This window comes from Dunckerocampus dactyliophorus, chromosome 10, assembly GCF_027744805.1.
Source record: "Dunckerocampus dactyliophorus isolate RoL2022-P2 chromosome 10, RoL_Ddac_1.1, whole genome shotgun sequence".
Classification (NCBI taxonomy): Eukaryota; Metazoa; Chordata; class Actinopteri; order Syngnathiformes; family Syngnathidae; genus Dunckerocampus; species Dunckerocampus dactyliophorus.
This window is the reverse complement of record NC_072828.1, coordinates 4,880,249-4,906,833: the sequence shown is the minus strand read 5'-3', so window position 1 is coordinate 4,906,833 and position 26,585 is coordinate 4,880,249. Positions and strand designations below refer to the sequence as shown.

The 26,585-nt window shown below is 37.7% G+C and overlaps 2 protein-coding genes across 3 annotated transcripts in view; both read left to right on the top strand.

Annotated features, from left to right (window-relative positions):
* The window catches only part of wwc3 (WWC family member 3), a 57,315-nt gene that overhangs the window by 17,999 nt on the left and 12,731 nt on the right, over positions 1 to 26,585 (top strand). For both annotated transcript variants that reach the window (XM_054789502.1, XM_054789501.1), the window contains exons 4-9: positions 8,762 to 8,838; positions 10,964 to 11,043; positions 20,209 to 20,338; positions 23,194 to 23,349; positions 23,488 to 23,561; positions 25,498 to 25,746. In XM_054789502.1, coding sequence (XP_054645477.1) covers positions 8,762 to 8,838; positions 10,964 to 11,043; positions 20,209 to 20,338; positions 23,194 to 23,349; positions 23,488 to 23,561; positions 25,498 to 25,746 — 766 coding nt within the window. The remainder of the gene's footprint in view (positions 1 to 8,761; positions 8,839 to 10,963; positions 11,044 to 20,208; positions 20,339 to 23,193; positions 23,350 to 23,487; positions 23,562 to 25,497; positions 25,747 to 26,585) is intronic.
* On the top strand, positions 6 to 6,375 carry LOC129188658 (uncharacterized). The gene has a single exon (XM_054789503.1). The coding sequence runs from the start codon at positions 2,308 to 2,310 to the stop codon at positions 3,229 to 3,231; it is 924 nt and encodes a 307-aa protein (XP_054645478.1). The 5' UTR covers positions 6 to 2,307; the 3' UTR covers positions 3,232 to 6,375.

Genomic DNA, 26,585 nt, shown 5'->3' with positions numbered 1-26,585 from the left:
TGGCATCATGTACAGAATGTACGCTATCTACCCGGAAGTGCCCTCACGTTTCAGCAATCATTTGATTCTATCTTGCCAAGGGACAACAGTATGGAAAGTAGGGTTGGGCGATATGGCCGATATTTTTGGGATGTATCAAGAAATGACAATATAATTACATTCAGCTGAGTCGTGTATAAAAAGCTACAAACCTTAACACATATAATTACACTTGTCTCAAATTGTAAAGCACATTTATTGGTAACAAACTGCAATACAGCAAGTGCATTGAGTGTCTACCAAACTAAACCATATTTATGACATGAGCGCAAAGGGTGGCCATACTGTATGTCTGCAAAAGTCCTATGTTTGTCTGTTAGAATGTATGTGATCCGTTCCAGTGGTAATACTGACAGTATCTGATGTGTCCATTGTTTTGCTGTAGGTCTGTAGTTAGACTTCCGCATCAGCCACACATCTCTTTGCTGTCATAGGCCAAGATCTATTACACTGCGTCCACAATTATTAGGCAATTTGCATTATTGGTTATTAGTTCTATTATTTAACAATAGCAGTGCTCTCTCTCAATCCAAAATGTTAATAAACTTCAAACTTGAATATTTGAGGAAGTGAAAGTGAGGTTTTGGCTTTTGTTGAGAATATCTCTGTGTGCACAATTATTAGACAACTCAAAGAAAAACCCAAATATTCCAATCTCACTACTTTTATTTTCTTTTTTTTTTTAAGTCAGAGTGATAAACAACACAAACTTTACAAATTAATATTTCTGACATTTCCTAATATGAATGAGTGACCAATATATCCACCCTTCTTTTCAATAACATGAAAAAGCCTTCCATCCATGGAGTCTGTTAGTTTCTTGATCATTTGACCATCAACTTTTTGTGCAGCAGCAACCAAAGCCTCCCAGACTTTTTTAGAGCAGTGGACCTTTTTTCTTCACTGTAAATCTTAGGTTTAAGGGCCCACAAGTACTCAATTGGGTTTAGGTCAGGCGAGCAAGGTCATGTCATGTCATTATTTTTTAAGACCTTTCCTAGCTAGCCACGCAGTGCAGTACTTGGATGGATGAGATGGAGCAATGTCCTGTGTAAAAATCATGGTCTTCTTGAAAGATGCACACATTTTCCTGTACCACTGTGTAGAAAAAAGTGTCAGTTGGTTTGGGAGTTGAGTTTGAGTCCATCTTCAACCTGAAAAGGCCCAACAAGCTCATCTTTGAATAATTCCAGCCCTTACCAGTACCCCACCTCCACCTTGCTGGCATCTCTGAGTTGGAGTGGAGCTCTCTGCCCATTGCTGATGCAGCCACGGGCCCATCCCTCAGGTCCATCAAGAGTCACTCATCTCATCAGTTCATAAAATCTTTGAAAAATCAGTCTTCAGATATTTCCTGGCCAAGTCATAGCCTTTCAACTCGTGTGTCTTGTTCAGTGGTGGTCGAGTTTCAGCCTTTCTTACCTTGGCCATGTCTCTACTACTCTACGTACTTCTGGACTTCTTTTGCCAGAGGAAAAAAAAGAAGCTGCCTAATCATTGTGCACACCTAATAAAGGGTGTTGATCTCCTAAGGCCACACCCTGCCTCAGTACACACATGCACATCACCTGCTATGCTTAAACCCAATAGGCATTCAACTATATTCAGTTTGCGGTTGGAAAATACTGACTTGCCTAATAATTGTGCACCCAGTGGACTGTATAGTCTGTTCATTTTTGTTAAAGTTGTGCTTGTTCAGATACAATCCCAACAAAAACAATTTTCTTAGCAACAACTCTTTCAGTAAACTCTTTCGTAAACACTAAGGAGGGGGGGAATCAGACCAATACTAAAGAAAATTGGATCAAAAATCTGTCAGACAGAAGCCTCTCGGAGACAGAGAAGGCAGTATTAACCAAGGGTCTCAACTTCTCAGTGACTCCTAAAACGATACCCACAGTAGACTATATCACAGCAGCTGAATCGGCCATCAGGAACAATAACCTTTCTAGAACAGAGGCAGGGGACCTTCGTCTGAGAATATCGGCCCTTGTCAGTAGTGCTAAACCACCACCGTCCAATATCACGGTAGGTGAGAGGAAAGCATTAGCGGCTCTGCAGAAAGATGAGAGCATCACCATCTTAGCAGCTGATAAGGGCAGATGCACAGTGGTTCTCAACACATTGGACTATGAAGAAAAAATAACAAGTCTAATTAGTGATGCCAACACATATGAGCAACTTAAAAGGGACCCATCCAGTAGGTATAAGAAAGAAATCATAGACTGTCTCCAAAAGTTAGAGAAGGAAGAACTAATTGACAGACAGATGTATCATAGGTTATACCCTGGGGAGGCTACACCATGTATCTATGGCCTTCCAAAAATTCACAAGGAAGGGTTTCCCCTCAGACCTATTGTCTGTAGCATTGACTCTACCACGTACAATGTAGCGAAATATGTAAAAACAGTCTTATCCCCATTGGTAGGCAACACTGATCATCATATAGAGAACACAAAAGGGTTTGTGGCGAGCATCAAAGACCTCAGATTGGAGCCAGAGGAAACTTTGGTGTCTTATGATGTGACTTCACTTTTCACATCTGTCCCCACCTCAGCAGCAGTCTCGGTGGTGAGGAAGAGACTGCTCGAGGACTCAACTCTGCATAGGAGAACAAAACTTAGTGCTGACCACATCTGCCAATTATTGGAAATTTGCCTTAACACCACATATTTTCAGTTTAGAGGGAAATTTTACAGACAAATTCATGGTTGTGCTATGGGCTCGCCAGTCTCACCCACAGTGGCGAATCTGTACATGGAAGAGATGGAGAAACAGGCTCTTACATCCCTCTCAGGGACAAAACCAAGGCACTGGTTTAGATACGTGGATGACACCTTTGTCATAATCAAAAAACAGGAAATTCAGTCTTTCACAGATCATATCAATGCGGTGGACACCAATATCAAATTTACTCGCGAGGACACTAAAGAAAACCAACTAGCCTTCTTAGACTGCAAGGTAATTATAGGAGAGGACAGACAGCTACTTACAGAGGTCTTTAGAAAGGCCACACACACTGACCAATACCTGCTTTTTGAATCAAACCATCCACTACAACATAAACTAGGGGTTATTAGGACCCTCCAACATAGAGCGGAACAAATACCAACTAGTGCTGAGGGAAAGAAAAAGGATGTCAGATGTCCAGAGAGCGCTCTCAACCTTTGGGTACCCGCGGTGGGCTTTTAACAAATGTCAAAAGAAGAGAGTAGGGAAAGAAACCCAAAAGCCCACAGAAGCAAAAAGGAGAGGAGTGGTAGTCCCTTATGTAGCTGGGGTCTCCGAAAAACTCCAGAGGAATTTTGGCAACACAAAATTCCAACCTATTTTAAACCAGTAAATACCCTGAGACAAAAATGAGTGCATCCTAAAGACAAGGCTCCAAACCAAAAACAGAGCAATGTGGTCTATTCCATCCACTGTAAAGATGAGGAATGCAAAGAGCACTACATTGGGGAAACTAAGCAAATGCTCCAAAAAAGGCTTTATCAACATCGCAGGGACAATTCTAGTGGTCCTCAATCAGCAGTACATCTACACCTTAAAGCAACCAATCACTCTTTTCAGGACAGCCAGGTAAAGATTTTGGCCAAAGAAAACAGATGGTTTGAAAGAGGAGTAAAGGAAGCTATTTTTGTCAAACAACAGAACCCATCATTGAATCGGAATGGTGGTTTGAGGTTTAATTTGGACCCTGTGTTCAGCAGGTTACTGAGACCAAAACCCACAGCTCTTAGTCTTGCAAATGAGGTGGAGCCAGGGCCGAGCCGGAACAATAGATGCTAACGAGCCAGTATCAGAGTCGTTCATACCCAACTCAGGGAGCGACACTTCCCTTTTATCGGAGGTGCTAATGGCAGGAGAGGATTAGACCACAACTCCGCCCAGTCTTAGTGTAAGGAACCAATAGGAGGAGAGTGTTGGCACACCAATTCCTCCCACTCTTACTGTATTTAAGGCCTAGGCTACCAGCACTTATTAGTTTGCTTACGAAGCTCTTCGGATGAGGAGCGAAACGTCCGACATCTTCTTCACAGAAGTACAGATGACATCTCAAGAAGTCTTTCCCTCTTTCAGTGATCAATCTTATCTCTTCCCAAAACGTTTTTATTTCTCTACACTGCCACATACAATGGTATAATCTTCCTTTATCCATTTAAAACAGGATAAGGAATATCTTTATTATATTTGTTCCTTTGTGCTGGTGTCATAAGTTCTTATTAGCCATTTGTATAGAATTAGCTTGAGTCGTGTACATTTAGTCTCTTTTGTTGTCTCTGCTGTACCTTTCTCTGCCAGCACGGGACCATGCATAGGGCCCTATGAAATCTGTTGTATTTTTTTCCAATTTTAGAAAATGGATGGATGGATTCATTTTTTTTTACATTGTACACCTATTTTTACCAGCATAGAGTGTGTGCTTGATGGGTTAGATTCAAGAGAGTTTTATTGTCATGTGCATAGTACAACAGCAGTTAGTGAATAAAATGCCTGTTAAGTAAATGCAAATCCTATAAACTACTCAAAAAAATAAAGGGAACACTTAATCTACCACAATGTCAATCTGTGAAATCAATTCTGTGAAATGAAACTATCCACTTAGAAGCAACACAGATTGACAATCAGTTTCACACGCTGTTGCGCAAATGATGAATAATAATAATAATACATTTGATTTCCATTGATAATTGTTGTGTGATTTTGTTGTCAGCACATTCAACTATGTAAAGAACAAAGTATTTCATAAGAATATTTCATTCATTCAGATTTAGGATGTTATTTTAGTGTTTCCTTTATATTTTTGAGCAGTGTATTTATTGAAGTACATCAATGGACAACTTTGCCCAGTAATTGAGAAATGGATGTACCTGGCTAACTTTTCTAATGGGATGTCAGCCTCTGCACACGTAGCTACAAAATCTGCAACAAACTGTAATGCCCGTGCTTGTGATTAAGGAAGATGTAGTCACCGATGCAATTCCAACTGCATATTTTTTATGACACTCTTATTTTGTTTACACACTTAGACGACATGGGGCAATCGGCGCTCTTATTTTGAAGGCCGGAAGTGTGTTCCTCTGTGTGTCGAGAATGTCTGTAAGATGAGCTGGGTGCAAGAATAAACGTTCTTGTCTTTTTTCCCACTCAGAACCTGCACGTCGTCATCGGGCATTGTAAAATGCTGCTAACATTTAGAGCAGTAAAACACAACGCGGTGAAAATATACTCATCCATCCCAAGTGGCACACACGCAACCGCACCAGCATGCTAAACTACAGTAAGCTAACCCCGCTAGCTTCCATTCACTGATCTGTATAATATATCTGGATAGCTCATACGTCGCACGCGCTCGTGCAAGCCGCTGAAGCCACAGAGAGGCCATCTTAGCACTCACATCTCGTACATAGCAGACTACATTAGCACAGCGTACATAGTGTACAAAGCAGATGAAGAGGCTAGCAGAACATCTATATTTTAAATTAAAAAGCGGGGAGATTCTCCCATTCCTTCAAGTAACGCAACCTTCGTCCCTTAAAAACGATTTGATACGTTATTCTCTATCTTTTGGCTATATTAAATGTACTTTTTCCCTTCCAGTTCTCATTGCCTTTGGGACATAATTCTACTGTGCACCCTGGCTCAGCACTCCCCTATAGCAATGATAGTTTTACTCCTCTTGAAAGAGATTTTCATTTTAACTGCATATCCCATCCCTTTTTTCCACTAAAATCCATGGTCATGATCCTTTACTTTTTTTTCTTACTTTCATACAATTCACTATGCTCTCGTCTGTACAAAATATGAATCATAAAAGAGAGTGACTTTGGATAAGTTTTAAAATCATTTCACATTTTGCTGATTTTTTTTGGGTGTTATGAAATACAAATAACCTCTTTTCTGATATAGAAATATATTTTAACAAAAATCACAGGAATAATATGTGATAACCATAATGTGTCATAACCATAAGCACATACACACACACACACACACACGCACACACACCCACACACACACACACACACACACACACACGCACACACAGAAAAAAACAACAACACTGAAACAAAACCATATGCTTTGGGTAAGACAATACGTTGTTTGCAATCTCAAACATACCGGTATGCATGTTCAGTAATATTATTTTCCAGAACATATCATATGAATGAATCCTTTTACGTCAGTCATTCAGCAGCAGCAAAAAATTAATCCAAATGAAGGGTCATGCCGGGTCAATTTTATGCAAAGTGGCTTGCTAACTGCACTGTATACAATGCCTGGTAAGCATCATGGAAACACTGAGATTCTCCCATTCCTTCAAGTAACGCAACCTTCCTCTCTTAAAAAAATACATATATACAGTATCATGATATAACAAAAAAGTACGTGAATTTCCTCTTAACTATTATAGAGCTATATAAACGTATCAATTCTGGACGTACATTTAATCAGAGGAATTTTACACGATCGAAAATATCTGAGAGATCGACAGTGCAAAACCCTTAAATGATCAATCATAAATCTACATTTCAATCATACTTACATGTGAAATGTTCGTCCACAGCCTTTGAACTGGCCATTTGTGCAGTTAACAGCTGCACATGCAGGCATCTTAAGTCGAAATTTGTGTCCAATCCGAATTAATAAAATAAGTTCACCACAAATGCAAAAGCTTGTCCAGAAGTGTTTCTTGCGAGTGGCAATATGGCGGCCGTGTGGCTTCACAAGTCATCACCATTGAGCTATCCAGATAGATAATACAGATCAGTGTTCACACTGCGTAACTTTCGCTGGTGTTTAGCACCATTTCAACATGTTTAGTTCATCAACTCTGCTTTATCCATTTTAAATGAGCATTTATACCGGTGTATATAAAACATTTCGCCCAACCCTAATAGAAAGCTAACTTTAGAGTAGTCAGTGTACAGCTTTACTGTGCTCTGAAAAAGAGTCGCAACACATCCAAGATTGTGTAACTATCTGGCAACACAACTTTTAGGTGATGCGCTCATGCTCTTTTTCAGAATGGTGCCATTTGTGTGTTGCCTCACTGAACCGCAGCGCAGTGCCAGCAGCACTCGTGCACCCTGCTCGACTGGAGGCTTTGTTCCTATAATATTCTAAACTTCTTCCCCAACCTAATTTACCCAAAATTACAACTTTTTTTGGTTATTTTCTCATAATATTAGGACTTTAAAAACTTACATTTTTTAAGTTTAATATTTTGACTCTTTGCTCAAAATGACATTATTTTTTGGTCATAATATTAAATGTTTATTCTTGTAAAATTGCAACATTTTTCTCGTTTGAATAACATATTTCATTATTTCAACAAATTAACCTAATTATGACTTTACTTTTTTCTTATAACATGATAACTTTTTCCACAACCTAATTTTCCAAAAATTACAACTTTATTTGTTGTTTTGTTTGTTTTTCAGTTACAACTTTTAAAAATATTTTTTTTTCTTTAATATTTCAACTTCATGCTGCTAAAATGACGTTATTTTTCCTCGTAATATTAGGACGTTATTCTCGGAACAATTACGACTTTTTCATGTTAAAGTTTTTTTTTTCTCTTAATATTTTGACTTTATTCTTGTAAATATACTGCAGATTTGTCCATTTCTGCTGTTGTTTCCTTCTTTTAGTTTTCCTCTTAAGTTCTATTTTTAGAATTTCCCCAAGGCTAAAAAAGAACAGCTGCAGCCTGCACTTTGGACACTGCTGCTTTAATATTTAATATGAAGGCAGGTATGTCTCTTCTCAACGAGCAGCGGGGTCCTACACACACATCTAAAAAGGACTCAAGCAGCCTATTTTTTTTAAATTTCCCAAATATTTGAACTTTCTTCTTAAATAATCTTCGTAAAATTGCTTTTTGTAATATTATGTCTTTATTACCATAATACATTGACTTTATTCTCATAACATTAGAACTTTTTCCAACCCAATTTTCCAGAAATGACTTTATTTTGTTTTCTTTCTTTAATAGTTCAACTCTATGCTACTAACATGACATTACTTTTCCACATAATCTTATGTGTTTATTCTCATAAAATTGCAGCTTTTATATCCATTTCTGTTGTTGTTGTTTTTTTTTAAGTTTTCTTGTTGTCAATATATGTTTTCTTCTTGTACATTTTCTTCTCCTAATATTATGCCTTTATTCTCATCATATTTTCTATTCTCATCATATTTTCGTCTTATCCCCATAATACAGTATTCTAACTTTTTCCCCACCCTAATTTTCCAAAAATTACAACATTATTTTGTTATGTTTGTTTGTCATAATAGTACGACTTGAACAAAATAACATATATTTTCTTGAATATTTGAACTTTATTCTGCTAAAATGATGTTATATTTCCTCATAATATTACATCATTATTCTTGTAAAATGGTGACTGTTTCTTGTTAGATTGCAACTTTTTTTCTTAATATTTTGACATTCTATATTCTATACAAGTTTTCCTGTCAAGCTTTATTTTTAGAATGCGCTGCGGGCCAATAAAAAAACCAGCCGTGGTCTGAAATGGCCGCACTTTGACACCCCTGTTGTAGACTCCTGGAAAAGCTTGCTGACATTTGAGGGCATCCGGACACACGAGATATCCCACACCCCACCTTTGTGGTGTATGTTTGTTACCTCTGTCACGTCACCTCAAATTTCACCTGTAACACCCCCCCACCCCACAATCTCATTGTGTGTCCACAGCGCTGTCTGGCTCGTCCTCCAATGCGAAATACGACCCCGACCAAATCAAAGTGGAAGTGGCTTGCCGGCGAGAGCGGGTGAGTCATTGAGTCATTATCAGTGGAGAACAATGTGGGGGGGCTGGGGGGCTATGTTGGGCTGGTTGGGGTGTGCCCCACGACAAAATACCATGGATCTGGGCCGGCCCGGGGGCCCTCTGGAGGATGAGCTCACCAACAAAGGGTCAGAGAGAGGCGAGCAGCGACGTGGACGCTGCTCTGCAAGGAGTCACCATAAAAAAGTACAAAATGTTAGTAGCTACTACAGACAAAAGTCCCCTCGGACACACGCCGCAATCTGACTTAGGTGGCAGAGTGGTCGTCCCCCGACCTGAAGGTTGCGGGTTTGATCGTCTGTCCTCCTGTGATCATGTTGAAGTATCCTTGGGCAAGATACTGAATCCCCAGTTGCTTCTGATGCCGCGTCATCAGTCGGTAAATGTGCTGACAATGTCAAAACGCTTTGAGTGCCTTGGAGGTGCAAATTTACTACAAGGCCTACCATTACTACCATTTACTAGAAGGCCGGAAGTTGTTCCTACTGCAAAAACTACACATTTTCCTCACTTTCACTTTCTGTAGGTGTCCCAATACTTCTGTCCATCCATCAATCCAGCCATCTTCTTTTGCTTGTCCGAGATCGGGTCATGGGGGCAACTTAGGCTGTTTACTTTTGTCCATCGTGTAATATTTTCTGCTATGTACCGGTCCAGCTTCGTCGTGTCCCATGCAGCCACCATGTTAACTCGCTGTTGAACCGACATCGATCTATTTACAATGCATGCGCTCCTCCTGTTGCCACATTTCCTGTTTACGTACGCACTCCCATAAAGGAGCACAAGTTATGTACGGCTGAAGAATACGTAGTCACGTGTCGCTATGCTAAAATGTTGATACTAATAACTTAAAAAAACACAAAGATTTTTCTTGAAATATGTCTGTAACATTGTTTTTTTTATGAATTGTTGTTTGAACTATTAATGCTGACAGCCCTATTGAAAAGCCAGCATTTCAAGAAATGCTGCCAACGTTTGACAGACAGTACCAATTGCCTGTGAGAAAATCACAAAACGCCAATACCACAATTTCACAGAGTGAAAGATGACATACTAAAGGGAATATTCCATTATTATGATATATTGTTATTACGTTATCATAACTGCGGTTATTTGGTTATGGAGGCATTTTGTCGTTGTACTTTTCTTAAAATTAATGTTAAAATCTGGTCTTGTCTTGTTCTCGTGGGCCCAATCTCGTGCATCGTCTCGTCTAGTCCAGTTGGGTGTCACCACTAATAGTTACATTCAAAAATATTTACAACATTCCTCAGCAAACCCCTACAGGGAAGCAACCTTAAGAATAAATCCTAAAAAAAACCAAATAAATAAAATAATAATAATAACAATAATTTGTACATCTTTTTATTTAAATAATAAAAAAAAAAAGTCAAAAGTAAAATAAAATCCAATCCCAAATAAAGTCCTACATGAAATGAAATCTAAAATAAAATCCAAAATACCATAAAATCCAAAATAAAAAAAACAACCAAAATTAAATCCAAAATAAAATCCAATCCAAAATGAAATGCTATCTAAATAAAATTTAATCCAAAATGAAATCCAATCCAAAATAAAATCCAATCCAAAATGAAATGCTATCTAAATAAAATTTAATCCAAAATGAAATCCAATCCAAAATGAAATCCAATCCAAAATAAAATCCAATCCAAAATGAAATGCTATCTAAATAAAATTCAATCCAAAATGAAATCCAATCCAAATTTAAATCCAATCCAAATAAAATCCAAACCCAATCCAAAATATAATAAAATACAATAAAATAAAAGCCAATCGGCTTTGTGTTGTAGTTTGGTTCTTCATTGTGCCTCAACTTTTAGGCATACGTCTGTGTTTTTTTTTGTTTTTTTTTGTCAACCTGGACTTCCCCACTAGCTTCAGCTTGTGCCTATTAGTCATTTATTAGATTTTTTTTTTTTTAAACAAAGACAAACTCCTTTCAGCCCGTCTGCGCATCCTCAGCGTAAACACAGCATTCCTGTGTGCACATGGTCCTGACTCAGCACTTTTAGGTGAGAGTAGGCCATTGTGTGGCAAACACACGCACACGCTGACACACACACACGTGTTCTTGTTTTCTCTTGCAGCTCTCCAGACTGAAGCATGAGCTGGCCCAGGTGAGGCAGGAGCTGCAGTACAAGGAAATGGGCGTGGAGACCCTGCAGGAGTGAGTGAGACCACCCTTCCTCAGCCTTCCTCAGCCTTCCTCACCCTTCCTCAGCCTTCCTCACCCTTCCTCAGCCTTCCTCACATCAACATCCTTCCTGTTTCCCTGCTCAAACACCTGCTCCCACCCTGTCTTTTGGCACAGGCTGCATTTTGACATGCTTAACAAAGTTACATTCAATTCAACATGACCGAAAAGGAGTAGGAAGAAGCACATTTTCTAATTGTGAATCATCAAGAGATGAAAGATCAATGAATGTATAAGTCAAAATGAATATAAGTCAAACGATGACAGATAATACAAAATTTAAACAATTGAAAATAAATAAGTAGAAAATAAATTAAATAAGTAAAGCGATTAAAGAGAAATGAATAAGTAAGTTAAGTGGAAAATAAATCAAATAAGTAAAGATATCAAACATACATGAATGTACAAATAAAAAGAAAATGAATCAGTACAAACATTAAAGATAAATAAACATGTAGATCATAGATAGGGGGCCAAAAATCATTTCAAAATTAAAATAAAAAAATAAAGATATTAAAGATAAATGCATAAATACAGTAAATATTACATTATTAGTATTAACAGATAATAGCTTAATAAATATATTTAAAAATAAAGATATTAAAGATAAATGAATAAATATATCAATTACATAAATACATTAAAGATAAATAAGTAAATAGCTAAATGAAATAATTTCAAATAACTAAGTAGAAAATAAAGTAGAAAATAAATAGTACAAGTACAAAAGTACAAAAAAGATATTTCAGTCAATCAATCAATAATAGATAAATAAAAATAAGAACAAGTAAACAGCACATAGATTGAAGATAAGTGAGTGAGTAAGTAAATATATAGTCAATTAATATGTTTTAAATAATTAAATAGAAAATCAATAAAGGTGAATGGATAAAATACTAAATAGATAAATAAAATAATAAAAAAAACAAATGTATCGAACATAAATTGATTTAGACAATTAAAGATACAGTCAAACCTGTCTATCGCAGCCACTAAAGGGAAATGGCAAAAGTGGCTGCTATAGACGGGTGGCCGTTATAGACGGGTTGGCGGCCATTTTGAACGCGCACATATTAACATGTCTGTGATTAGAAGCTTGTTGTGTTTGCAGATACATATAATTATACTGTTACATGTTGACCAGTAGAGGGCACTGTGGGACTGCGGATAAAAGTTGTAAAGCACTACTAGGTTAATAAACCGCTGTTAATAAAGCGATTAAAGTGCATCGGCAACGTGAGTCTCTCCTTCCCCACAACAAGCGGCATTACAGTATTGACCAGTGCACATTGTCTCACACCAGGAAATAAACGGTGTCACTGTCTGCAACAAGCTCCAAAGAAGACGGCTTTTTTTTATGTGGAACAACTGACAGTTTATGTGGATCTTGTGAATAATTGTGACTGAGCTAGGACTCAGTAATTAAAGTCTACACATGACGGCTTCATTGATTAAAAAACGAAACTTTTTCGTGCATGAAGCTTCTGCTTGATTCGGCATTTTGGCCGCTATATGCGGTCAGATATTGACCAAGGGATACAAAATGGGTGGCCGCTGGCCGCGTTAGACAGGTGATTGCTATACACAGGGCCTATAACTTGCAAATTTTCTGCGGGGGATTTTTCAGTGGCCGCTATAGGCAGGTGGCCGTTCTATACAGGTGGCCGCTAAGACAGGTTTGACTGTAGATGAATAAAGTCCTAAATAGATGAATACACTAATGAAAAATAAATCAATCAATAGAAACAAAATTATGTAAAGAGATGAAATATAAATGAATCAACAAGTACAAAAAAAATTAAATAAACACAAAGATTAAAGATAAGCAAATGAATAAATAAATATGTATTAAAAATATGTAAAAAAAAAAAAGTACATAACAGGATTAAAGATATATTAAATAGATATATTATAGATATATTTTAAAAGAAAAAAAATAGAAAATAAGTAACTGAAGAGGTTAAAGATAAATGAATAAAATACTATAATTCAAAATAAAATATAGAAAAGGCAAGAGCTGAAAGATAAGTAAATAAACAGAGGATTTAAAAACCGGACCAAAGCATTGTATAATGTACAGATAAATGCATGTAGTGAAATGTTTATTTTTTTATTCTTAATTTTGTGTGAAATTGTCACAAACATTGTGGTTTTGGCCGGGGAGTGTTTTTTTTTTTTTTTTTTTTTTTTTTTTTTTTGGGAGACCCAAAGAGAAGAGACTACTTTTTCCAAGCGGCAAATGGAGGGAGTTGGCCCGTAGAAAGGAGGGGGAGCTTTGTGGGTGGGGGGGCTGCATCAGGAAGAGGATGCACCAGCAGAGTGCAGGCAGCCAAGGCTCGGCCCGGAGAGGAAGTCTCTCCGGGAAGGGAGATGGAGGGGTGGGTGGGAGCCAGGCCAGTTTGAAAAACACGGCCTGAGATATCTGGCAGCACATTCCTGAGCACTTCCTGAGTCGCTGGCAGAGTGGCTTATCTGCTACATATACACAAGGCCGCTCATTCCCAGAATAACCTGCAAGATTAGACAGCCTGCAGAAAGCACGGAGACCCCCTCCATCCTCCTCACACACTGACAGTGTTGTGTTTTTGTGTACGTGTGGACACGCTATCGTTTGGAAGCTACCAAAGAGCAAGATCCTGTCCACACCACATCTCACGTCTGAGAAAACACACTTTTCACTCATAGGCACTCACAACTTTTCTGGAATTGATCTCCATCTGGATTCTTCCATGAGTTTTTCTATCAGGACTATTAGAACCGTACTGAAAAGACTCAAATTATACACTCCTAAAATTACATTTTTTCCTGCAATATTACATTTTCATTCTCATAAATACACTTTTTATAGTGATATTTCAGCTTTATTCTGGTGAAATTACAGTTCTTTTTTAATTAGTCGTACCCTTACATACTGGTCATATTTTGTACCTTCATAGTATTGTCCGGGTCAAAATGGACCCAGCCCAAGAATTCCCCTGTAGCAAGTATTTCCACTAAATGTTTAAATACCATCTTATTCAGAATGTTTAAATAGCCTATGCCACTTTAAAAGAATAATGTTTCAAAGAGTGTATTTTTTTACACCACTCGTTTTTAGTGAAAAATGTCTATCACACAGTGTAATGTCAAGAAATATATGTAGGGAAAAAATCTAAAAGGGATATATATAACCTTTGGACTTCAAAATATAACCCTTGAACACTGCCTCCCACTGCTATCCGTCAGATATAAAGCGCTTATTGAGAAGTCGTCTCTGTGTTCAAAGCAGAGGTGGGACACTTTTCTTGTGTGGATCCCACATTTGCAGCAGGTTGTCCTGTTATACGTCTTTTTTTTGCAAGGCGGAAGCTGCATCTCCTCCTCCTTCTCTGTTTTCTCATGTTTGCTTCTTGATCAGGGCCAGGCTCAGATTGCGGTACAGTGTTCCTTCGTTTATGGCGGGGGATAGGTTCCCAAAATATCCCGCAATAAGTGAAATTCGCAAAGCAGCCAACTTCACTTGTTTACAATTATTATATCTGTTTGAAGGCTGTAAGAGCCCTCACCATACACTTCAAACACTTTTCTCAAACAGGCAATAACATTTTCTCACATTTCTCTCTTGTTTGAACACTCTCAAAAAAGTTCAGACCTTCGTTTGAATTTTAATGATCGACCTACAGGTCGGACACAACAAATTATTAAGTTACTCACGTGTATTTCACTCCTGTGACTTTGCTGTTTTGTCCTGGCGCTGTTCCGCTGTACTGTAGTGTTTTTGTATCCTTGCTATTCCTGCAGTACCCCTCCTGTTGCAGTCCTCCTCCTCCTTTGAACCGAAGATTAATTTACAAGCTATCAAGCAAGCAAGCAAGCCAACAATGGCACAGGAGACACGGCAGGGCGGCACAAAGGAGATTGATTGACAATGGTCTGCAGCCAATCAGGACGCAAAAAACAATAGGCGGTGCAGACAGACGAGAGAGGGGAGAGAGAGGCACTCGGCTTCCCACAGTGCAATTCTTCTTAAAGGGCCAAGCTCGGCCTGTAACAGTGTTCATACGCTGTAATAAAAAAAAAAAGAAGTGCTATAAAAGAATTCCGCAAAACGGCAAATCTGCGCAAAGTGAACCGCAATAGAGCGAGGGAACACTGTATTGCCCTAACCAATACTGCTGATGCTGCTGTGTGGTTGAGGTGTCACAATGGCCTTTCCAAGCTCCTCCAAAAAGAATCCCCTCTTTGCAGAGTTTGGGGGTTTGTGGTGTGTGGACTTGCGGCGGGGAGTCTGCTTGGCTGTGTTCGGAGTGGCAGGGCGTGGTGGGCTGTCGGGGCACCGCTGGTTGTGGAGGGTGGTGTGGCAGGAATATGGAGGGACGCGAAGGTGGCAGCGGGCGGACGCGGTGCACATCCGCTGGATATCTCGGGTGTTTGCTTGTGTGAGTTGTGCAGTGTTGTTTGCGGCCACTTCGAGAAACTAATTGTTGTTGATGTATCCATTGGCTTTGCAGCAGATGGATGCATAGATATACAGAGATAGATAGATAGATAGATAGATAGATAGATAGATAGATAGATAGATAGATAGATAGATAGATACGTTTCTCCAAGAGAAATTCACATTTCTAGCAGCTCTGCAAAAACGTCATAATGAACTAAAAAATAAAACAACGAAGGCAAGACATGTGAGATAAGCAAAATGAGACAATATAATAAGAATAAATAAACAAATATGGAACCGATCACGTCAAATTTGTAGTGCAATGATACATAATAAATAGGGCTGTCAAAAGTAACGCGTTAACGGCGGTAACTAATATATTTAATTAATTACGTAAAGTTTTTTAGCATAATTAACGCACACACATAATGGCAAGGCTCTCTATTTTCAAAATAGAGAGCCTTGCACAGTGTAGCTAGCTCCCCACAGCCACACTGTCTGCTCTTTTATAACTTTATTCTTTCCTGAACACATCAACAGCAGTGCAATTCCAACACCATATAGTGTATGTAGCTCCAACTCCAAACAAACACGTCTCACGTCCATTCACTGCAACAACACTTCCTCATTGTCACGAGACAGAGCGCGAGATGCGTTCAAAGGACACTTCAAACATCACAACAACGCCTTTATTATGCGTGTATGGGTGGTCTAAATAAACAAAAATGATATGAAAATCATTAAGTGGATGTTCTTATCATTCACTTTGTAACTCTTAATGCAGAAGTACAATTTGCGGCATTTAAGTGTGCTGGAAATCCCAGAAAATTCACTCAAAAAATATGACGTCAACTCAAATGGCTTAAATGACATGGTGTCATCCATTCCACATCTATTGCAAAACATTTGTTCACTTCCTGTATTCCAAATGTGGTCTTTACCAGTTAATACATAGGAAAATGATAAGGTACTGTAACAATGTGGTATAATAGTTGTCAAGGTTTTTTAACCATAAATAATTGACATAACAATCATAATAAATAATAATCAGTATAAATAGACAAACAATAATAGACAATGAACGCACAAGAATGAAGAGTTAGTCATGAGTGTTGTCGTGGTTAGAGATAGCATTTTGTACACAGTGGGTCAGGACTCTTTTCCTTGTATTTTGCAAACAACGACTGCTTGTATTGTTTCTTGAAATCGTTCTTCTTGGTGCTTTGAGTTCCTTGCTGAGTCTGTTTAACAATTTGATTCCACGTACTGAAATACTGCAGGTTTTTGCGTTGCTCTCACATATCAGAGTTTTAAGTTTAGTTTTTCCCTGAGATTATATTTCTCCTCTGTTGTTGAAAAGAATTGTACGACATTTTTGTGTAAGGGTTATTGTTTGCTTTATGCATAATTTTAGCTGTTAGAAAATGTACTAGATCAGCAAATTTTAATATTTGTGATTTTAGAAATAGAGGATATGTGTGTTCTCTATACGCGGCATTATGGATTATTCTAACTCATCTTTTTTGCAGTACCCTTAGTGAGTGAAGTTTACGGTTATAGTTATTATCACATATCTCCACACAATAAGTTACAGTATACAGTATATTTGGTAATACTTTGAGAGCAATAAACAATCTGGAATGATTTTTGGTCAAGGGCAAATTTTGATTTATTCAATATTCAGGTATTTCTCACCGCCTTTTGTATATATTTTTAATGTGAGCTTATATTTTCATCTATTATGACCCCCTAAAATGTAATTTGGTTCGTCCTTTCAATGTCCACATCATCAATTTGTATTTGCGCATGCGTATCCTTTCTGCTATTACCAAATATCATTATTTTAGTTTTACTTAGGTTCAAGGTAATCTAATTTTATCTACCTTCGTTTTAGTATAGTCATTTCCTCTGTGACTTTGTTTATTAGCTCTTGTGTGCTTTCCCCAGACCAAAAAGCAGTAGTATCGTCTGCAAATAATACTAGCTTTAAGTCTTTCGTCACTTTACAGATGTCATTAATTATAAGATAAGAACAGTTTTGGTCCCAGTATTGACTCCTGGTGTACTCCGCACGTAATATTTAAACTTGCATTCTCCTAGCTTCACATATTGCTTCCTGTTTGCTCCGTAGCTTTTGACCTAATTCAAAACTAACCCTCTGATTCCATACCTTTTGTAATTTTTTAATTAGGATATTGTGATTTATTGTACCAAAAGCTGTATACTGCAGCTGCACACTTTCTGCGGTCTATAGCATTGTTAATTTCCTCTGTAATTTTGATCAGTGCCATGGAGGTTGAAATGTTAGCTCTGTATCCATATTGGCTGTCTGCGAGTATTCTTATTAATAAATTTGTCCAACCTGTTGAATAGCTTTTCAATGAATTTGGAAAATTGTGGTAATAATGAAACTGGCCGGTAGTTTGTGCAGGTGCAGTTCTCCATTTTTGAAAATTGGAACAACTTTAGCTGTTTTCATTTTGTTTGGGAATTTCCCAGTCTGGAATGATACGTCAGCGGTTGAATGATATTGTTGATGACCTTTTTTATTGTTTCCATTTTGGTTCCATTACAGTCAATTGATGTTTTTGCTTTACATTTATTAACAACATCAATGATTTCTTTTTTTTTTGTCACATCATTGAGGAACATGGACTTAGGTTTCCTGTCTATACTTTCATTCCATTCCTCCACTGACTAGAATTTTGGAATCTTGTCTTACAGTTTTGGTCTAATATTTATAATAGTAGTAGGTAGTTAATAAACTTTTCAACTACCTCACTCATATCCTCCTTATTGCAGTTTCTTGGCGTTTGTATATTATTTTTTGCATAAAATAATGGCCCATATTTCCAAAATTGATATCCCTTTACATAAAATTTGATGTAGTTATTTCCAAATTATTATTATTATTTTTTTAAGTGCTTTTTTCTTTTTTCTTTTTTTTTTTTTTGTCATTGCGCCTGAACGTTTCTCACGGCCTGGTGTTTGTGGCGTATGATGGGGCATGCTTGTGGTATGATGTGCTCTTTTACTCATTTGAAAATACTGTAAGAATCCCACTTTTATAACATCAGCTTCTTTATTTTAGAATGTAATGTTAATGTCTACGTCAACAAATGTAACCATTGACTCATATCAAATTGAATCGTGCCGTTTGTGCACTGTATCGAATTGTATCGGATCGTTCTGTTTTTAAAATCTATAGCTTTTGAATGGTATCTTAACCCGTGTATCTAGATGCGTATCGAATCGTTTACGACAAAGAGATACTTATAATAAAGACTTTTTTATCTGCGATTAATTGCGATTATGAGTTAATTGTGGACAAAACGCAATTACTCGTGATTAAATATTTTAATCGATTGACAGCCCTAAGATGTATACTATGCTATGTATACTATTTTGGAACCTAATTTTCCTAAAATTGCGACATTATTTTTTGTTTTGTTTTGTTTCTCATAATATGACGACATTAAAAAAGGTTTTTTTCTTTAATATTTCAACTTTAATTTGAATTCATTTGATTTTTAATGTAATTTATTTATAATTTTCTTTTATTGTAATATGTATGTTTTTTTTCTCATAATATTACAACTTTAATCTCGTAAAATTAGGACTTGTTTCTCATAATGTTATGACTTTATTCTCCTAATATTCAAATTTTATTCTCATGACATTAATGCTGTTTTTTTCATTGTCTTTTTAATTTTATTTTTAGAATGTGTGAAGGGCCATTTAAAAAACAACAACAACAAAAAACAGCTGTGGGCTGCAAATGCACTTTGGACACCCCTGAGTTCAATTCTGGGTGATTTTCTCATACTAAATGATAGCTTTATTCTTGTTATATTTCTGCTTTATTCCCGTAAAATGTTCATTTTTTTCCAACATAGAGTTGCCATCGTCTTCCTCTAAAATGCTGAACATTTTCCTGAATATGCTGAATATGTTTTTTCCTCACAATACTGTGAAAACTTGTAAAAATGCAACTTTATTTCGGAAATGTTTGTGTCTTGTATTTCTTAAAGCAGTTAAAACACTCCTCCCCCTCTCGTTTTGCTTTTTAGTTTTTTGGGTTTTTTTTTCCTCAATGTGGCCCTAATAGTTCTTCATACTACTCAGCTAGGTTTGTGTTGGGGTGGGGGCATTGGTCCTTCCCCCTCTTCTTTTAAGCATCTTAAACTCCAAGACCTGGCTCATGGCGGGGCGGTTAGGGGGGGGATTGTGGGTCGGTGGGGGTGGAGGCTGGACAAAGCGGTACTTGTTGCTTGATGGCTGCTGGAACACTACCTGCTGTTGAAGGCCCTTGGAGGAAGCGGGCTGCGGTGAGAGCGGCAGCTACGTGCCAGGCCTGATGACAGAAGTGGGGGGGGGGTTGGGTGGAGCACCATGATTGTGAGCCAGCCTCCTTGTCGCCTCCATGAGGCACCCCCATTGGGGGCAATCCCTGTGTGATGAGGGGTTGCTTGTCTCGGCCTTCCATCGGGCTGGTCTTGAAGTCCTTGATTTCCTCAGCAGCGGTTGCCATCCTGCGATCCCACTTTGCACGATCTCGAATCGCGCAGGGAGGGCTCAGGCACTTCAGCTCGCTCATGGAAGCCACTCATTCAACCGTCCGTCCATGAAAACTCATCCACAGCTGGTCCTGTCATCTGCTTTGTCCCGTTGTGTGTGTGTGTGTGTGTGTAATTGATGCAAACGTCTCGCTCCTTCAGGATCGACAGGAAGATGTCGTGCAGCCAGACCAACTACAAGCTGGACGAGGCTCAGGCCATCTTCAGCGAGCTACGCAGCATCAAGAAGGCCATCAGCACAGGCGAGAAGGAGAGGCAGGACCTCATCCAGGTGCTGACGTCCTCACGACTCCTTGCTCAGTGCTGTCCTCTAGTGTCCCTTGTTGTCTCCTAAGTGCATTCCCAGACATGTGAGTCAGCGAACACGTCTGATTCTGCCAGCCGAGCAAAAAAAACACAAATGACGAGTCAGCATAACAAAGACAGTGATTCATGGAGATATTCAGGCTAGGTACTGAAGGCGCATGATGCTTGGAATGGAATGAGCTGGCCAATCAGATGTCACGCAGAGGTCATGATGTCCAAAGTCCACACTCATTTTCACGGGGACACATTCACTTTAATTCAGGGGTGTCTATGGCCATCCGCTGCAAAATGGAAGTATTTGTAAAGCAACTCATGTAGACATGCTAAGAACTTGCATATAGTTCAAGTAAAAGCATTTCAGCTTTGTGATCTAGGACAAATGATACTAAAATGACCCCCCATAACACCACGAGTTTATTCTCTGAAATGTACGATTTTTTTTTTCTCATTTCATCTCATTCGGCCTTTTTTCTTTTAATATTTTGGCTTTATTCTTAGAAAATTGCAGGTGTTTTTTTCACACCTTTCCTGCTATAAAAGTTCTTCTTGTAATTAGGACTTTATCCTATAATATTTTGATTGTATTTTCATAATATTATAGAAAATATTCATTAATATTATGATACACTTTTTCCCTAACCTAAATTTCCCAAAAATCACAACTTTATTTTTTATGTGTCTCATAATATTACGTCTTTTTAAAAACAATAGCATTTCTTTTCTTGAATATGTCAACTCCATGCTACTAAAATGACATTTTAAATTGGGATAAATAAATTGAAAATTTATTTTTGTAAAATTGAGACTTCTTTGCTCATTAGAATACAACTTTTTTTTTCATATTTTGACTTTATTTTCATAAAAAAAATTTTTATCTATTTTTCTATTTCCGAAGTAGTTTTTTAAAAAAAATACTTGTTCCAAATATTTCCACTTTGTTCTTGTAAATTTTCTTCTTGTTATTTATTCCCCTATTTATTTAGACTTTATTCCCACATTATTACTTTTTCTACAACTGAATTAAAAAAAAAATGACTTCATTCTTTGTTTTGCTTCTTATAATATTACGACTTTAAAAAAGTATTTTTTCATGAATATTTCAACTTTATGCTACTAAAATAACATTATTTTGAATCATAGGGCCATATGAAATGCATTTTATTTTTTCCCTAATTCAGTTTTTTTTTCTTTTTTTTTTTTCTTTTTTACAAATTCCTAAACCCTTTTTTTTCCCCATTTTTGCATTTATTTATTTATTTTTTTAACTTTTCCCCCCAACTGCTTTCCTCATGGATTTTTTTTCTTGTAATTAGGACTTTATACCATAATATTTTGACTGTATTGCTTATAATATACTTTATAATATATGTTTATATATATATATAAGTATATATATATAAGTATATATATATATATATATAAGTATATGTATATATATATATATATATAAGTATATATATTTAACTATGCTACTATAGTTACATTATTTTTCCTCATAATATTAAGGATTTTATTCTAGTAAAATTGTGGCTTTTTTTCTCCTTAAAATATGACTTTTTTCCATCTGGACTTAATTTGTACTGTTTTTTTTTCCTTTCTGCCGTAGTTTAAAAAAAAAAAAAATTTACAAATATTTTTTCTTTTTCTACTTTGTTTTCTACTTGTAATGTAATGGTTTTATTCACATTATATTTTGACTTTATTCTCGTCACATTAGAACTTTTTCTCCAACTGAAAAAAAAAATACTTAGTTCTGTTTTGTTGCTTATAATATTACAACTTAATTAAAAATATATATTGTTTGTGAATATTTCAACCTTATGCTACTAGCATTCCATTATTTTTCCTTATGTTATAGGGCCTTACGAAATTGGTTTTATTTTTTGACAAATTCCAAAATCCTTTTTTCCCCCTTTACTGTTTTTTTGTTTTGTTTTCTTGCTGAATTGTATTTTTAGAATGTGCCGCATATGGCCCTGCGGCTGCACTTTGGCCTACATCATAGGATGTGGGAGGGGGAGGGCATGGCGACAAGCTTTGATGGTCAGTCTGAAAATGTGCCACAAACCAAAAATAAAGTTTAATTTAGGGAAATTAATATCATTATATTACGATATGAAAATCAAAGTATTATGAGAATAAAGACATCAGAACAAAAAAATCAAAAGAAAGTTAAAATATTTGTAAACTTTTTTTTTTTTTTAATGGAAAAATGGGCAAAAATGTAAGGATGAAAAAGTTCATACAAATGATACACTTTGTCACCGATAACACAAAGCTGAAAGGCAGGCTGTTTTTCCCTTGAAATTTCAAAAATGTCTGCACATCAACATGGGTTGGTTAAAAAACTGAAACGTTTATTAGTCAGCTTCATTCACACTGTCAAACCTTCATCATAATTGGTGTGTATGAAGAAGCTATGCATTGCTCACTTCCTGAATAAGTCACAGCGCCACCGAGTGGCAACAGGAAATGATCATTTTAGCTAAGTTTATTCGCTGGCTTGAACTCCCAAGGTGTGTGGAAGGCCGAGGGCTCTTTCAACGCTCACTTATATATGTTATCTACATTATATCGTTTCAAACACAATGGAACCTCAGTTTTCGTCAGGAATTCCTTCCAAATATCCCAAATTTGTCCCAAAGGAAAGAATGAAAATCCAGTTCATCATGCTAAAGCCTGTTCGCTGAAAACTACAACTACATGATCAACCTTACGGCTCCCACGTCTGTAGGGCTTTACTTTCCAGTGTCTAGGAAGCCTTTTGTTTATTGTATTCATGATAGACACTTTAGGTAACACTTGTGATTTGCCTCCCAGACTCTGGCCAAGCTGACAGTGAACTTCCAAAGCAGCTTGTGCGCGGGCGACTCAGCCGGCGAGGTGGCCAACAACAGCACTGGAGCGGTGGGCGAGCCGTGCGGCGCGCAGCAGCGGTACTGCGACACTGGCTGCCAGACGGACATCATGGGAGAGGTAACACACTCTTTTCTCTTCTCAAGCCAAGCCCGTGTGAGCCCATTGTTGCTCGCTGAACTGAAGTCTCATGAAGTCCTCTGACATTTCCTGTGGCCTCATGCTGGTTTTCTTGCCCTCCATGTGGTGTTTACCCAGTACGCCGTGCAGGACTCCTCCCACCTGGTGGACAAAGTCAAACTCAACTGGCAGTACGAGGAGGCCAAGAAGAAGTAAGTGTGTGTTTTTGGCTGTTTTCACTCATGGCGCCATGACAGCAACAGGCCGTGTTGTGACCATTGCTGAATGGACTGGGTTCTCACGTTCTTCTAGTCACATGTATTTCAAGAAAAAACTGCATCTCAGCTTTGTCATGTAGGTGGAAATGCTACTAAAATGTATTACTGTCAACTTCACTCTTTGCTCTTTGTCCCCATTTTTTCTGTTGACTTTTTTTTTTCAATTATTTCAACTTTCTTCTTAAATAATCTTTGCAATTATTTTCTCGTAATATTATGACTTTATTCCCATAGTATTATAATTTGCCCCGACCAAATTTTTCACAATTACTTTATTTTGTTTTGCTTGTCATAAATTTAAAAATGGCGTATTTTTTCTTTAATATTTCACTTCTTTGCTACTGAAATGACATTATTTTTCCTCATATTGTCATAAAATTTAGATTTTTCTCGTTAGAATCCGGACAATTTCTGTGAAAAATCATGTGACAATAAACTCATATTATGAGGAAAAATAATGTCATTTTAGTAGCATAGAGGTGAAATATTAAAGAACCAATATGCCATTTTTAAAGTTATGACAAACAAAACAAATGAAGTTGTAATTTTTGAAAAATTAGGTTGGGGCAAAGTTATAACGCTATGGGAATGAAGTCATAATATTACGAGAATAAAGTCATAATATTAAAAGAAAATTTACAAACAATATTGAAGAAGGTGAAATATACTGCTCAAAAAAATTAGTAATTAATAAGTGGGTGATGTATTAGTAACAAAATGATGCCACATAATTTGATAGAAATGAAAATGATCACCCTATAGAGGGGGGAAATCAAAGACACCCCCAGGACACCATCCGTAGTCTCATTAGGAGCATGCCCCGACGTTGTCAGGCATGCGTACAAGCACGTGGGGGCCACACAAACTACTGAGAATCATTTTGAGTTGCTACAATGACATTTTAGCCAAATGGACCAGTGTGCTGCATCATTTTTTCACTTTCATTTTTGGGGTGTCTTTGATTTCCCCCCTCTATAGGGTGATCATCTTCATTTCTATCAAATGATGTGGCATCATTTTGTTACTAATACATCACCCTCTTATTATCAGGAAAGATATTCAAGATCATTTTTCCCCCAGTTTAGATCTGATGTGTTTTCGAAGTGTTCCTCTAATTTTTTTGAGCAGTGTATTTGGAAAATTTAGAAAAAAAACAAAGCAGCACAAGTGGTTCATACTGTACCTAATAGTTTTTTTCACCTGCATCACAAAGCTGAGATGCACTTTTTTCTTGAAATATTCTGTATACTGTATAGCGTCTTAGCAGATTAGAAAATATCAAAGTGGCAAAGTTGCATCCTTTCATTTTTCAGTATGAGGCCCTCACTGGAAAAAGTTTGGACACCCCTGCCAGAGATAATCTCATTTTTTATATTTATTGCCGTGGTTGCTGTGGTTGTAGTTTTGCAGCGGTGTCAAGTGTTTCTTACATTTTGGTCAGCTTGTTCGGCCACAGGAGAATGTCAAAATGTCAAAAAGTATAACAGCTCCCAGTATCATGGCGTGCACAGAAACATTGCTAAATTAATATCTCAAAGCTAAGTTTGAATAGCATACCATGTACAGGATGTCTACGTTCGAGCTCCGGCTAAGACCATGCATCAGAATATTGTCGCTGTGATTCGTGCTGCCGTGGTGACTGCAGCCAAAGGGAAGGAGGCCACGCTGGTTTGAGTCAGTGTGTCTGCGATCCGGGTCACGTAAACACAGTCAGGACAGCTAGCTTGTTTGGGTATTTGCAAGTGAAAATGACAGTACATGGAGGCTATTAGGAGCAAAGCGCCACCTGTGGTAGACTGTGTTAGCTGAGCTGCAGCCGTTCATGTGCACATACTTACTGACTGTTACTGTTCCTCCTTCGTACCACCAGGGTGCAGAGCATTCAGCACCAGCTAGCCCAGCTGGACAGCGAGAGCTGGTCGGGCCGGGCTGAGGCGGACCGCGACCGGGACTTCATGCAGCTGCTGCGTGAGAAGGAGGCCCTCCTGCAGGAGATCATCCTGGTCAGCCAGCAGCAGCACTCGCCCGAGACGCTGCTGCAGCTGGAGGAGGAGCGTCAAAGGCTGGAGGAGGAGGTGCAGAGGGCCCACAGCTCGCAGACCCAGGGAGCCAATCAGAGGTAAGCAGAATTTAGATTCTGAGGGACAGTGGAAACGTAACCCATACACATTACCAGAAACTAGGGGTGTCACGAGACGAGACGATGCACAAGCTTGGATCCACGAGAACGAGGCGAGATTTTAGCCTTCATTTTAAGAAAAGTACAATGAGAATATGACTTGACAAACAAACTCTTTTATTTAACCGAGTCATAAAACAATTCAGGTGCATTTTGAAATGTTTATTGTCCAACAAATTGACGGTAAACAATATTATTTTTTGAGACCAAGTAAACCACTGCTTTAATAATAAATAATAATATATCATAACAATGCAATATTTTATTTAAGATGTCAGATGTAAGGTTGCAGAACTACCGTTTGTGACATGTGTTTTCTTACTGTCTGTCAAACGTTTGCAGCTTTTCAACTGTTTTAAAGAGCAGCATTTCTTTCTTTGTGTATGCAATAGGTTGCAACTGCCCCTCAAAAGTCGCTTTTTTTTACTCACACATAATGTCACATTACCAGGGATCCATACACGTTATCAGGAATTCCTGGTAATGTGTGTGACATTGGTTGCAACTGCCCTTCAAAAGTAATTTTTATCTCTCTCTCACACACACACACACACACACACACACACACACACACACACGCGCACAATCATAATGTAATATTACCAGGAATTCTTGGTAATGTGTGGATTAGGTTGCAGCTCCCCCTCAAGAGTAATTTCTGTCCCATGGCAGATTACCACACACATTTCCAATCATTCCATGTAATTACTACGATAATTCCTGGTAATGTGTATGGATTACGTTTCCACTGACCCCGCAAAAATTCTTGAACAGTTCTA